Consider the following 13,326-nt stretch of genomic DNA (forward strand, 5'->3'; position numbering starts at 1 on the left):
GGTTTGCCTGGGGAGGGAGGCGAGTCACAGTGTCTGAGTTAAGATACATGTAAGATACATTGTAGTTTTAAACTGTAAAGTTTGTTAAACTAACTGTGTTATTTAATGTTCATAAAAGTCAAGTCAAGCCTACCTGTAGACCAGTGATTCGCACATAGATTACACAAGTAGTGAGTGACCATTTCCTCCTTAAAATCACTCATTATTAACCTAGACGCTGCCGTGCAGTTGCTTGGGCTTAACGGACGGTGGCGCTCTATCCATACCATTGATATATCTATGTATCCATACAATATGGCGGATCGCGTTTGCGTGACGTCATCGGAATACTACTTATAATATTACTCTCAACTCCCTGCATTTCTGTCGGTCATTATGATGGGTACATGATAATGTTTCAAAAAATATTCTGAGAAATCTCTTCATAGAATGTTAAGGCCAAAGGTTATGCTTCAACAACGTGAAGTAGGCCTATGGCGTGCTTCTTGGCCACAGACTATATGTTCTTGACCCTGTCCATATTATATATTCTGACTCCAGCCCAAAACATCCAACATCCATGATCCAGCCCTCTGAGGGTCTGTCGTCACTTTCTAAACAAGGAAACCATATTCGCGCTAAAGTAATGCTGCCTTCAAATGCTGTCGGAATAATGACGATCAGATCGAAGTCATATGAAATAAAAAACTTACTACACGGTAGCGTGGCCGAGCGGTCTAAGGCGCTGGATTAAGGCTCCAGTCTCTTCGGGGGCGTGGGTTCGAATCCCACCGCTGCCATGAACATTTTCTATGAAATTACTGTAGGCTAGTTTCTACAATTGTAAATATGACAGTTGACATACCGGTGGGAAGTAATCATATCTTGGGTGGCATGGCTTTGTTGCTGATACGCAGCTCGCATGTTGTTGCAAGGTGGTTTGGATAATAATGTAATTGCAAAGATGGGGAATTCCAAGATGGTTTGTTTTAATGCAACCCTAGGGAAGTCCTCTCAACATCAAGTGGAAGATTTTTAGGTTTATGTAATGGTATATGGTTATGATTTGGAATCGATTGACTTATATATATTTGTTTCTGTTTTTACTGGGACGTATTGTTTATAAAATAGTATAGTGAACAGTTGTACATTTTTGCTCCCCAACTTGCACATTAAGTTTATCAATATCTATTGAAACAGTTATACATTTTATTTCCAAATTGTATATAGGTTATTTTAAATATTGCTTGTGTAGTATTCAATTATTATTTCATGTATATTGTTCCCTATTATTTAATGTATACTCTGTATGTGTGCTGTGTGTCTGATATTTTGCTGCTGCAACACCGTTATTTTCCATTTTTTTATCTTATCAAAATCTATCTATCTATCTATCTATCTATCTATCTATCTATCTATCTATCTATCTATCTATCTATCTATGAACTATTATAGACTAGATTTAAAAATTTAAGTATTTGTAAAACTAGAAGCCTTTTGGGGGAAAAAATAATCTTTATTTTAATATATATCATGATAATGATTACGAATGAATCAAATCTAATAAAAGTTTTCACGGACCCCCTGGAAGAGTTTCACGGACCCCACTCTGTGAATCGCTGCTCTAAACAACATTCAGGAAACAGCTTTAACTTGCTTTGTAAAATATAAAATTGAAAAGCTCATCACAAATATTACAAATAATGTTAAACGTAAAATAAACAAGGTCTGTGTTTCTCAAAAATACTACTTTCCCCATAGTTTTGTAGTTTTGTAGTAGGCTAGATGTTCATTTAAATTCTTTGAGTCCATTTGCGACTCACGAGGGCCTCAGAAATCGGAGCTCGTTGAGAGCACGTGAATGTATCATAGTTGGACGCGACGGAGAGGAGAGGAGAGGAAAGAAAAGGGCAAGGAAGGGACCTGCAATAAATTCAGCCTTGTACTCTTGGCGCCAATCTGATTTAAAGAGAACAAAAAGAGCTATTTTTTCATTTGATGTTTTATCCAATTTGCGCCTACCTGCTGCTTCTCTTGCAGCCGTCAGTCGGTGCTGTAGCCAGCTAGCCTCGTTAGCACACTATCTATCATTGTCATATTAATCTGCCCCCTTCTGTAGTGAAGATACTAATAACTCAGCAACAGCAAAGGACAGGCACAATAGAGGTGTGTTTCTCCAGGGGATTGATAAAACACCGCTGCAAAAATGGGGGTGAGTTATATGTGTTTTGCTTTATGTCTCGATGCGAGGTAACGAAATGAAAGGTAGATGTTTTGGGCTCGCAAATGCGTGATGGTGAGAGGCGAGAAAGAAAGAAAGAAGGAAGGAAGGAGGGAGGAAGGGAAAGGAAGAGAGACCATGGTGGATGCATGTAACGTGTTAGTCAAAGGTGCTGGTCGGACTCGGCACAGGGGCTTATTTGGCTGTTAGCCGTTTAGCTGCCTCCAGGTAGCTTAGATAGCATTGTATCGTTAGCCCAAGCGTACACATAGCTTCATATGGCATTTTCAGCATTATTACGGCATTGTCCTTGCCGCTGTGCACCGTTAACTTCTGATGTGTGTTGTGCCATTGTTAGCGTGCTAGCTGTGTTAGCCACTTAGGAATGCCATATTAATGACGAGTGCTTTACTAGCTAGCTATCAGTGCTAACGTTACTCGTGTGTGTATATATTTTATTGCCAACAAACCAGAGTGGGTGTCTTAGCCCACTTGGTTATAACGCATTCAGACTTGTTGGATGTAAATAATGTACTCCTCAGCACCAGTCGGGCCTGCACTCATGCTGTAAAGCTAAGTTAGTTTAAATAACTAGAGCTCATCTCTTTAAACAGACTTGAGTTTATCCTCCACGGCACTTTCACTCCAGATAAACCAATCCACGTGTTTCCACAGTCTCAGCTCAGTCTGCAAGCCTCTCTGTGCTTGGTACAGAGTTAATGCTGTGAGCTATAGTTGGCAATGCAGTGCATTCCTTCCCATAATTGTTGCCTCTTCTGTTCAGGTCTGGATCTAATAAGGAGGAATGTAGCTTATTCCTACTTGTTTGTCTATGGTCATAGTTTGTTCATGAACCATCAACGCACTGTAAATGTCACTGAAAACTTGATTAACATATAAATGGATGGGGCGTCCCAAGATGGGTAGTGCATTTTAGCGGCATACAAAATGTCATACTGACAGTGATCGTTTTCCGTTATTCATTCATCTATAAAATGTCAGAAAATAATAAAAAATCTCCAATACTTTTTCCAAAGCCCAGGGTAATGTCAAACAGCTTTTTATATGACTCCCAGTCCAAAACCCAAATATATCTCATTTAGAAGTGTCAAGCTACTTCTACTGTGAGCATTACTTTTCTATATTAATTGCAGGTGTCAATGATTATAGACAGCTAATAACCACTATATATGGTAGTGCACCTGGTAGAGACATATTTATAGCAGCTTTTAAAGTGTGTGTTCTCATTTGCCAGCCATATATGCAATTAGAGTATTTTGTGTGAATTACGGCTGCACCAATTGCTGATCCTAGCGTTGGACATCAAGCCAAGAGCAGGAAGAAATATAGTATCAGAATTTTCTCCAATACTATTAGTCCCACACTGAGGGCAATATGCAACATCAGCGATATTAACACTCCCGTTTTACACAGCATTGACACATGGTGATCATGAAAGCTACTGATATCAATATGAATGCTATTTTTATTTTTTACTCACTGTTATCTTGTGCTATTGCGGCTTTTAGGATGATTGTGTGTGTGATAGTAATAAGATTTGTCTTATATCTATATTTAAGTGTACCTACTTTTGTTTGTACTACTTGTGATAAAATGTTTCTGCGAATGTTGTCTACTCTGCACACACAGAAACACAGAATCATAGATATATAGGCACAGAATATTACTGGTAATTTATATGGAGAGGTCTTTGTGTACATAGATGAATTACAAAAAAATAAAAACAAAGCTACAAAATCCAGGTGCAACTAATTTCCCATGTTTTTAAATCACTAATAATTAAACGGATGTAATTAATTGTCTGTCAGTGAATGGTGGCCTGACCAGAAAGTGGTTGAATACAGAGTAGTGGGGAAGAAATTATGTATTTCTGATACGCATGTCTTATATATTTTCCCTCCTTTCTTTCTTTTTTCCCCCTGCGTTATCATGTGTTGTGTCTCCTTTCAATCCTCCTCTCTTCCATATTGTCTGTCTCATCTGTTCATCTGTCCCTGCTTGTCTATTCTGCATGTCTGCTGCTAACACATCCCAACACATTCATCCATTTTCCTTATTTACTGTGTCCAGAGAAAGTCCAACAGAGCAAAGGAGAAGAAAGCCCGGCGTCTGGAAGAGAGGGCAGCTATGGATGCCGTGTGTGCCAAGGTGGACGCAGCCAATAAGGTAATTTGGATTGCAGATTAACCAGTGAGGTTGCTGTTGGCAGCCTTGGGAGTGGGCCAAATGGAGGGCTTTTGAGGGGACCTTTGGGGAGATGGGAGTTAAAACTATTAAAGGAATTGGGATCATCTTGTTGAAAAAACCGAGGTGCACTTTTTCCAGTTGTGTAGTTTTGACAGTTTATAATGGCATTGTAACTGATGTTAAAAACAGTTTTCAACTGTAACCAGTGCTTTTACATAAAATCATCCACCACTTGGCCCTTTTACACGCTGTTTCAGGCTACCCTGTGTATCCAGATTGCATCGAGCACAGCACTTAAAACCTCCGTTGTGAGCTAAGATTTGTCTCATTTGTTAACTTGCATTAATTGACATGGTTCCATGCACTGACACCAAAAGATGGGGATGTCCTCCTTACCCAGAATACACCCGTAATTGATTTTCACAAGGCAGGAAAAAAAGAAATGCAGTGCCATATGTTTCTTTATGCATAATTAATCGGCATCATTAAATCCTGGCCATGTAGTAGAACACGCAGCAGACAGTTCCTGAAGCTTGGAGGTGGGCGAGAGATAAACCTTATCGAAGGCCGGAGGAGAACAAAGCTCACCCCCATCACCTCGAGCTTAACCTTAGTTACTTCCTTGACTAAATCCGAACAGGCCTGACTGCGTTTATTACTTTTCTCTGTCACTTTGTCCCAGAATGGGGCACTGTGTGTTGCATGCTGTTCTCTCTCCCGCCCCTTTCCACTGTTGATGTGCCAACAGGGAAGGAATGCAAGAAATTCTCCTGACATAACATTTATTTTCATTTGTGATCTTGCCAACAGTGTTGAATCTTGACTGAGACTATTTTTTCAAATGAACAAATAGTGTATTCACCGCTTAAAATAACATTTTCTGGTAGATTCAGATTCTGTTAGGTTCTTTTTGGCCTTAAAATGGAGGAGAGGCTGAATTACTGAACAGGCCTCCTAGGCCCGGGAGGGTCAGAGGGCCCCCAAACAAGAGCTTCAGCTTGAATTGACTGCTGGATCCATTTGTCACTGGGAAAAAAATCAACTGGCTTATTCAGAAGTAGGGAAGTCCTGGTTTTGCTTTAAAATTCCGATCCTTAAAAATATCTGCTGATACCAAGTCTAAAGTGATTTATTTGTATTGTATGTTTTTTTCATCTTTCCCCTGATGCAGCTGCACAGTTCACATGTCTGTATCCAGGGGCCCAGATTTCTCAATCTGTGCAAGAAGAGGGGTATTCTTAATTTGACATTATGTATACTCTCATGGCCAAGGAAAATATGACTTTGTGGGTGCTTATTATGAGTGACTAATGGGGCAATAACCCTAAGAGCACTTGTAATTTTCCTGCCTGTATGGGCCCCGTTTGGCCTATTTAGGGCCTGTAGTTGTGCCAGAGGGTTGCTTGGATTAGAAGTGCAGTCTCTTTTACTATTTTTGTGGGGTATTTAATGTATTCACCAGTAAGAGTTTAATTTGATAATACAGCAGTGTAGAGCAACTAACATAAGAATCTGCCTTTAGCAAATAATCTGCCTTCTTAATCAATAAAATGTCAAAACAGTCAAAATGCCTACTTAAATTCCCCATAGTGACGTCTTCAAATATCTTGGTTTGTTCAAGCAACCGTTCAAAACCCAAATAGATTTAGTTTACTATCATTTAAGACCAAGAGAAATGGCCAACTTTTAAGGGTATTTGCTAAAAACGGCTAATATTTGTAATTCTTTGCTCGAAAAATGATTAATCGATTATTAAAAGTTGCTGATTTATTTTGATCAACTAACTTCACGATCCACTTACATTTTTAGCTGTACAGGCAAATTAAAAGCCACGGCCCCAGTGTCTTTTGAAATATGTGTTTCAATAAATGTCAAAGCAAAAGAGCCTTTGAACACTGAAATGGCAGTGTTTCAATGGGGGGGGGCAGTGTAGTAAGACTCGGACATGGAAGGGGAAAAGACTTGATTGTTTTGTGTATCTGAAAGGCCTTAAAGCTAATTTTGCCTCTTCTCATCACAGCTTGATGACCCGCTGGCTGCCTTCCCAGCCTTCAAAAAGTACGACAGAAATGGGTATGCAATGCTTTGTACGCCTACAAAGGACTCGCACAGTATTTCCAGAAATACATACTTGTTTCATTTTGGTTGGTCTGCTGGTGGTATTTCTGTCTGGTGTTCATTTAGTCTTTTTTCTCACTTTACTACAGACTCACACAGAGACACACACACACACACACACACACACACACACACACACACACACACACACACACAGAGACACACACACACACACACACTTATTGACCTTGTTTACTTGTCTTTCCATCCAGGCTAAACCTGCAGATAGAGTGTAAGAGAGTGACCACCCTGAACCCGCTGTCTGTGGAGTGGGCCTTCGAACTCACCAGAGCCAACATGCAGACACTGTAAGAAGTCTGTTTTAGTAGTTCAAGGGGTAGTTCAGGAACAGAGTGACCCAGCTTTAATGGGGATGAACAGGTTTGCGTAGATATGAGTGGTAAATCACGGCTGAAAATAGATGGAGGAAGAAGAAGTGCAGACAAGCCAGACATTCTTTGGAGAGTGACATAAAACGTACATTCTGTATAAGAGTATGAATTAAATCATAATGCAGACACATTTGAGGCAGAGAAGTTACAATTTATCTTCTTTCGCTGTGCCAGAATTTGAGTAGTGTTCAATTTAGGAAATGGCAGTCGAAACTAAATTTGTTCCATTTAGAAAACGTGTCCTTTGAGTGGCACTGCCAGGGCAGCCTGATGATGATGATGGGGAGAAATGCGAGTTTAAAATTAGCATGCCCGGTCAAGTTTGAGATGACCCATTTTCGTTTTATTTGCTGTGCTGCAGGTATGAGCAGAGCGAGTGGGGTTGGAAGGAGAGGGAAAAGAGGGATGAGATGAACGACGAGAGGGCGTGGTACCTACTGGCCCGCGACGGGGACTCCGCCCCTGTGGCCTTCTCTCACTTCCGATTCGACGTGGAGTGTGGGGAGGAGGTTTTATATTGGTAAGCACCCTGCCACAAGTTTGTGGATTTAAGTTTTTATTTATTTCCGCGACTGGAGAAAACCCGCATTTCTTTTCTTTCTTTTTATTTTTTTTTCATTCTGGTCTAACTTGTCTTACTTCTCCAGCTATGAGGTGCAGTTAGAGAGCAGAGTGCGGAGGAAAGGACTGGGAAAGTTCCTCATCCAGATACTACAGCTCATCGCTAACAGGTACAATCTACAGCTGCCATCATGGTGATCGTGATGTGTGGAATTCAGATGCTTTGTGGATAAATAACCAAGTGAATCTGGATTAGTGAGAATAGTATTCTAGCATTCTTGCAGCTAATAGCTTTAAAACAATATTTTGTAATGTTGGCTCCTCCATGGCTCAACAATTAGTATTTACATTTTGGTCCTATACTGCAGTTGTTGAGCTTGTTGTCAGACTGGTGACTCCATCAACCTTTGAACCTATTTACTGTAATCAAAATGTTTCATCACAATGAAGCATAATGTGGTATGTAGAATACTATTGGCCTTATTCGGTCTTCCTACTGGTAACAAATCCCATACAAATTCCAAGACTGTAGGCAAGCAAACGTGGATGTAAACAATATATGATTTTAAAATATTTTTTAAAAATCGCCTTCGCACTTTTTTTTATGATGCGGGAATCATTTCTTTTGAGTTTTAGACCTCAAAGATACAGAGAATGTGTTTTGGTGAGAAACACTGAATGCAAATCCATCTTTAGTTTGTTTTCAAGAAGCTCCACAGGCCATATGTCGGTCACATCTGTCAGTGAATATGTTTCCTTTCTGCTCTCTTGCTCTTTCTGTCCAGTACACAGATGAAGAAAGTGATGTTGACAGTTTTCAAACACAACCACGGGGCTTACCAGTTCTTCAGAGAAGCTTTACAGTGAGTATACTGTCTATACAAATGCTTTTTTTTTTTTTTTTTTTTAATTAAGATATAGAGAAATGGGAAGTTTAACGTTAAAGGTACACGCCGACTTATTGGGATTTTATTCACTGTAACCCCCACAGTTAGAGAAGTCCATACATCCCCTTCTCATCTCCGTGCGTGTTGTAACTCTGTCTGACACCCCCACCGCTAGCCTAGCTTAGCACAGATCCTGGAGGTAACCGGTTCCAACTAGCCTACTGCTCCCAATAAGTGACTAAATAACACCAACATGTTCCTATTTACATGTTGTTGTGATTTGTATAGTCACAAGGTGTACAAATAACAAGGTCACATGACACACAGCCATCTTCTAACCGTATACAAACTGGGAACTATATTCTCAGAAAGGTGACGCACTGCTACTTCTGCTACTTGGGCGGAGTGATTCGCTTGCAGCACATGAGAAGCGCCGTGGCGAGGAGCAGAGAATAGCAGTGTTTCGCCTTTCTAAGAATATAGTTCCCAGTTTATATACGGTGAGATAGAAGATGGCTGTGTCTCATGTGACCATGTTATTTGTACACGCTGTGACTATACAAATCACAACATGTAAATAGGAACATGTTGGTGTTATTTAGTCACTTATTGGGAGCAGTAGGCTAGTTGGAGCCGGTTACCTCCAGGATCTGGGCTAAGCGAGGCTAGCGGTGGGGGCGTCAGACAGAGTTACAACACGCACGGAGATGAGAAGGGTATGTATGGACTTGTCTAACTCTGGGGGATACGGTGAATAAGACAAAGTCCCAATAAGTCGGCGTGTTCCTTTTTTAAAGGAAAGACCTGGATTGGTATTAATTAAAAATAAATAACGTTAGTCTTTTGAATCTTTTAAGCTGAGAAATCTTTTGAATCTTAATGCTTTCTGTTGATGGGAAGTAATTGTTCTAGTTATAATTGGGCTAATACATGCAGAAGAAGACGTTTTGGAAATGGTGGCTGCCTTCACACTGTGCAAAAATGACTCTCCTACTTCATACAGAAAATCTTCTCCGACCTCCTTCACCCTTGTTAACTGACCCCTCTCTCCACACATTTAGGTTTGAGATCGATGAGACTTCGCCAAGCATGTCCGGTTGCTGCGGCGACGACTGCTCTTACGAGATCCTCAGCCGGCGGACCAAACACGGCGAGGCCTCGGCCGGACACACCCACGGGGGTGGGCACTGCGGGGGCTGCTGCCACTGATCCGCTCCCCTTCTACTTTTTTTTTTTTTTTTTTTTTTTCTTTCTTTCTGATTGGTTAAAAGCCAGCAACTTACATGGCTGTGTGTGAAAGCTTGAGCTGCCTCCTACTCTGCAAGCGTTTTGAGTTTGACCGGCTGTAGAGTGCCGTTTTAAAAAATGAACCGATTGCGGAATATCTGGCTACAGATGTTGGGTGTCGCATTATGGATTGAGATTTGTTTTATTTTTATTTTTTCTCATGTATTCCAGCTCCAAAAGCAGTATGTAGTGTGAGCTTTCACACATAGCTCCTGTTCTTTCTTTCTTACTTGTTGGTTCAATGTCCAAGCCGTCTTTTCTCATTCTCTTATCCCAGTTAATGATGACAGTTAGTATTCCCCAGTCGAGAAAAAGCTAAGGTATTGCTGACATTCTCTACTCTCCACTGCAATGAACCCCATCCCACCCTGCTCATCTCCTCACGTGCTGTACCGTATTCAAACCTTCTGCAGCGCTTCTTAAACTATGGCTCGGGACCTGGCCTAAAGCTGTATTATAGAAACTTCCTACCTCATGTCAAGATTTCATAGTACCTTTTTTTTTTTCTTTTCCTCAAATAGATCATGCCCTCACTCAAGTGACCATGTATAAGAAGAGCTAGTCAGTTTCTGTTATACAGCCCCTGCTTTCTTTGGGCCCTCACACTGAGACTACCGGCAGTGTCCCAGGATTAGGCTGAATGTACTCCATTTGGGTCCCAGAAAAACAGTATGAGGAGCCCTGCTGTACTGTAAAATCACCTGTCATATGCACGTATGGCTTGCAAGTCATTTTCTAGCAGCAACTGCACTGTTTTTGACCATATTGTCCCATTATACTACCGTTACCATACCCTCATAGCACCATTCATCTTCTCTATTCAGGTGATACAGTTATCTGTAGGCCTCTCCCCCGCTTTTAATTTTGATAACGTATGAGACAAGATGTCCAAGATTGCCCTTTTTCTCCAACTTCCCAGTGAGTGAGACTCATTTCAAGATCTGTTTCTGTCTATCTGCATCCAACCCAGAAAGTAATCCGAGCATGACCCTCTTGCTCATTCAGATGTTCATCTTGCTTTACCTCGGCCATATTTCCTTATCAGAGGTACATGTCATGAGCTGAAACTCTGTTTTCTGCTTCACTGAAGACATGGGGTTTTAACTCCATGAAGTCATTCGCCCGCTTTCTTCCCACCTTCTCTTTCTTGTTTCGATGCTTCACTTCTGTAAAATTTCATCCGCCTTTCCTTTCTCCTGTTCTTTCCGCCTCTGTTCTCCCTCCATGTCCGAAAGGCGGCGAACAATGACCGCATGCCCCTTCATGTCGCTCTCGTCTTTAGTCCTCTTTGTACAATCGCTCACGCCTGCTCGCCTCTTCGTTCGCTTCGTTTCCAAGAGGTACTAATGATAAACAAGTTGATGTTGACGATACCTTTTTTAGCTGTATTTAAAAAAATACTACAACCATCCTCCATCCCTTCTCTTACACATTTTGTTAGCATGAGCAAATCATATTGATTTAACATGGATGAGGATTGGTAGAAGTCACCGTTTCATTAAGTGGCCATCTGAAGCTGATGAATGCTATTAACTTGGAGGAGGGAACATAGATTTGATGGATGGGTGATCAAAAAATAATTGCAGAGCACACTGTTATTCTTCTTTTTCTCCTCCTATATCACAAATTTCCCCAGCCCACTGTCATTAGTTTGTATGTTAAAAAAAAAAAAAAAAAAAACTTTAGACAGGTTAAACAAAACTTGTGATGTAAATCATGATTGATCAACAGCTTCTGAACGTTTGAACGCGCATCTAAGATCCTCATGTTGGTGTAATGGCATTACTTTAATATTTCATACCTTCTCCCATGAACATCAGTGCATGTTAGAAGTATGTGATGGGGGATGTTGTGTGAAATTTTAAAAGGCTTTAGTTTGGTATTCCTTAAAGCGTCTTGGCACCAAGTCAGTACTGTAAGATATGTACTGTACATCTGCTGCCCATTCCCTTAAAGTTGGTCCGGAATAATCTTACTGCCAAGATTCTTGTAGGAGTCCCACTTTGGATTTTAGATACCACATTACTAGTCAATGTAGAAAGGCTTCGATCTGGTTGATTCCATATCTGTTTACAAAACCTTCAGGGTATTATTGGACAGTTTTGAGTGCCAGTCGGCTATAGCCCTAATCTAGAAACCACCATAAAACCCTTTAATTCCAGGACTGTAGTCAGTTTGTACATATTTTACTTGCGGGCTGGAGGTGTCAAAAGATATTACTTCACACTGCTGTGGATGTAAATATTCCTCTATCGAGTGGCTGTGAAGGGCTTCAATTAGTACGTTTTGAAATGTTCTTTTAAAACCAGTCGTATTAAGGCCCAATTTGAGATTTCCTACAGATTAATGCCTGGTCAAAGTATGTGAAACAGGGGAGACTGAAATGTGAAGTTGACAGACCCTTTCTTACACCTCGATGCTGTAATAATCCCTGTTACAACAGAACAAAATGTTATTTATCACCAAAAAAAGAAAAACCCAAAAATCCCTTTTTGGATGACTAAATCCAGATCCTGGGGTAAAAGTTTCTGGTTGTTTCCAGACTGGGTATAGACAAAAAGAAATCTTCAGCACCTGGAGAGGACATATTGGTGTCTCATGCTTGTTTGATCATGAACAACAAAACCGTTAAACAACTGCTTGTTTTAGTTCTAGACTACCTTCTGATAAGTACAGTAAGTCATGTTTTCGTACTGCACAGGTTACAATACAAAGAGGATGTTGTACATAGTGGTAGTATATCAACCGACTGACAGTCTCTCTCTCAGGTTACTCAAACGGATTCAAACCTCATCTGTTTTATTTAAACAGCCATGCTCGCTGGGTAGGATTGACCACAGCTCTGAACTAGAGCCAGTTTTTGTTTGCGTGTCATGCCATAGTATTTAAATTAACTGGTCTGAAGAATGTGATGACACCACTGTTGAGGAGGTGATTATTTTTTTTATTTTTTACTTTAAAAGGAAAAAGCTCCTCTGTTGCCTTGGAAATGTGAATTTGCATGAAAGTGAATATGACACAAAGTTTGAACTGACCCTAGAGCAGTGCTCAGTTGTTACATACAATCCAGATAGGTGGGCTGTTTTAAAAAAAATAAAAAAACAAAAGCTCACTGAAAGTAAAAAAAAAAAAAAAAAAAAGAAATGCTTTTGTGAAAATATCTTTAATTTAGTAAGTGAGCCTAAACTTAACCCGTTTATTTTAAGTCATTAAGTACTTTTATTTTAGAAAATGGTTACATACTCTCACAAAACCACAGATCCTTCTCTTGGTCTTTTCTCTCTGTGTGTGTGTGTGTATATATACAGTATAAGCTGTTGTGGATCCATCTTCATTTTCATTTCTTGGCCTTTTACAGGTAAAACACTTTTTAAACATGATGCTAAAAGTAAAACTCCATGTTTGAGAGTGAGTGTTACACTCCTGTCCATAAACGACAATGAAAGGGAAAACTAAGTCATTCTGCCTTGTAAGTGTTTTATTTGTATGTTACAAATAAAGGAAAGTTGTTTGACTTTTCAAGACATGCTGTTTTGTTTTATTGTCATTTGTGATTTTTAATTTCGATTTTTGTTGTAATAAACAGAGGAATATATAAGGGCCCATCTTACCCTGGAAAAGGAAATTCAAAATATATAATTTTACCTTAGTATCGCATATTTTGACTTTACCA

At 40.1% G+C, this 13,326-nt stretch overlaps 1 protein-coding gene and 1 non-coding gene across 3 annotated transcripts; both read left to right on the top strand.

Annotated features, from left to right (window-relative positions):
- Window positions 1-697: 697 nt before the first annotated feature.
- trnal-aag (transfer RNA leucine (anticodon AAG)) lies at window positions 698-779 on the top strand. The gene has a single exon. It is a non-coding gene; the product is annotated as a tRNA-Leu (tRNA).
- A 1,037-nt stretch (window positions 780-1,816) lies between these two features.
- Window positions 1,817-13,179, top strand: naa40 (N-alpha-acetyltransferase 40, NatD catalytic subunit). Of its 2 annotated transcripts, none has more exons than XM_028564673.1 (8): window positions 1,817-2,191; window positions 4,292-4,387; window positions 6,429-6,481; window positions 6,739-6,834; window positions 7,280-7,438; window positions 7,566-7,649; window positions 8,265-8,342; window positions 9,428-13,179. In XM_028564673.1, the coding sequence occupies exons 1-8, from the start codon at window positions 2,186-2,188 to the stop codon at window positions 9,573-9,575; spliced, it is 720 nt and encodes a 239-aa protein (XP_028420474.1). In that variant the 5' UTR covers window positions 1,817-2,185; the 3' UTR covers window positions 9,576-13,179. The 2 variants fall into 2 exon arrangements, with proteins under 2 accessions (XP_028420474.1, XP_028420475.1); XM_028564674.1 differs by lacking the exon at window positions 1,817-2,191 and adding an exon at window positions 2,345-2,428.
- Window positions 13,180-13,326: the final 147 nt, after the last annotated feature.

The sequence above is a fragment of the Perca flavescens genome, chromosome 19 (assembly GCF_004354835.1).
Source record: "Perca flavescens isolate YP-PL-M2 chromosome 19, PFLA_1.0, whole genome shotgun sequence".
Lineage (NCBI taxonomy): Eukaryota > Metazoa > Chordata > Actinopteri > Perciformes > Percidae > Perca > Perca flavescens.

Excerpts from the sequence above, each read along its gene's own strand:
- naa40 (XM_028564673.1), top strand. Across the intron at positions 4,388-6,428 it reads AGGTGGACGCAGCCAATAAG|CTTGATGACCCGCTGGCTGC; the intron begins GTAATTTGGATT and ends TTCTCATCACAG. Across the intron at positions 6,835-7,279 it reads AGAGCCAACATGCAGACACT|GTATGAGCAGAGCGAGTGGG; the intron begins GTAAGAAGTCTG and ends GCTGTGCTGCAG.